At 31.5% G+C, this 1356-nt stretch overlaps 1 protein-coding gene across 1 annotated transcript; it reads right to left on the bottom strand.

Annotated features, from left to right (window-relative positions):
- Positions 1-128: 128 nt before the first annotated feature.
- LOC135803115 (helix-loop-helix protein 1) lies at positions 129-1257 on the bottom strand. The gene is made up of 2 exons (XM_065316731.1): positions 969-1257; positions 129-573 (listed from the first exon to the last, which is right to left on the bottom strand). The coding sequence occupies exons 1-2, from the start codon at positions 1106-1108 to the stop codon at positions 330-332; spliced, it is 384 nt and encodes a 127-aa protein (XP_065172803.1). The 5' UTR covers positions 1109-1257; the 3' UTR covers positions 129-329.
- Positions 1258-1356: the final 99 nt, after the last annotated feature.

Here is a 1356-nt window from a genome sequence, read left to right as displayed (position 1 = left end):
GGAGAAACGACAAACTGGGAAACACCCCAAAGTCCTTTGGGACCACTAAACAACACTTGTACACTTGCAATCGATCTAAACTCATTTGAACACCTGCAAAACCTTGAAATCCATAAAAATAATTGTCATTCTATTTTTTAAGTAAGTTTATGATATGTTTAATACATTGTAATTACATAAACACAAATATAAAAAAGAACATAACACTTAATTGACTAGTATTTAATCTAATTATGGATATCTGACGAAAATAAAATCAGTTTTACATCTAAGTAGTTAATAAAAAGCTGTTAATAATAATTAGCTGTTAATAAAAATAAATGAATTAATTACGCATCAAGAACATGATTTAAATAAGCAATATAGCAAATAGCCAAGCGTAAAATCTCAATTTTTGATAGTTTCTTGTCTGGTGGCAGCGTAGGGAGCAGTTTTCGAAGCTCAGCGAAAGATACATTGAAAGCTTCGACTCTAATACGTTCCCTCGTCGCATGTGCGGTACGATACTTTTGCGTGGCTCTGCGACGACGACGACGTTCTTCGCGAGTTAAAGTTCCCATTTCGTTTCTTTCTCTATAAGAAACAAACATCATTTTGTGAAAATATAAGTTTTGTTTGCGAGTTCCGCCTAGTTTGGTAATAGTTTTAGTTTTGTTTGAAAAAGATCAATTTTTATTGATTATTTCATCAGATGATAATATGTGTGTCTATTTCATGTTCCATTTTTTTCTTATTATAGCCAATAAATTTGCCTACTTTGAAAACCAGTGACAGTTACAGCCTCGTACCGCGTCGAAGTCGGCTATAAAATTTGGTCCTTATTCTATACGTAAACGCACTTTGCAGATATGTGCCAACAGAATATCATAAATTTCCACGCAATTTTAGTAAAATTATGTTAAATTAACTAAACATTTAGTGTAAGTTTAGTGTGCTATTTGATACTTAATCAACTTACAATTGCTTACCTTTTTTTGGTTGTAGAAGAAACTAAATTATTGCATGACGTGATGGTTTGTAAAACTTCTCTGTTGATTTCACCGGTGCCATTCATCTTCATAGCGTAAAGTTTTAAGCATCGAAAAGACTGAAAAAACGAATACAACATTAATAGAAATGTGATTTTAAGTGCTGGTAAACGAATAAATCAGTACGAAGGGAGACTTTCTTGATATGATCGAAAATATGGTAGAATTATTCACACCGATGCATAGCTATAGAAATGAAAAATGCATAAGCACTTTGCAGTAAATTTAGTTTGATGTTTTATTAGAAAAATCAAAAATGACAACGGCAAATACGGTGAATAAAATATAGTAGTAACATATAATATATAATTTGTAAAACTTGATCGTG

Source organism: Atheta coriaria, unplaced genomic scaffold (genome assembly GCF_025399875.1).
Source record: "Atheta coriaria isolate IRGN ID8LTWV9N9 unplaced genomic scaffold, Caltech_Dcor_3.1 scaffold3038_size1356, whole genome shotgun sequence".
Classification (NCBI taxonomy): domain Eukaryota; kingdom Metazoa; phylum Arthropoda; class Insecta; order Coleoptera; family Staphylinidae; genus Dalotia; species Dalotia coriaria.
The sequence above is the reverse complement of the archived record's forward strand: the minus strand, read 5'-3'. Positions and strand labels throughout refer to the sequence as shown.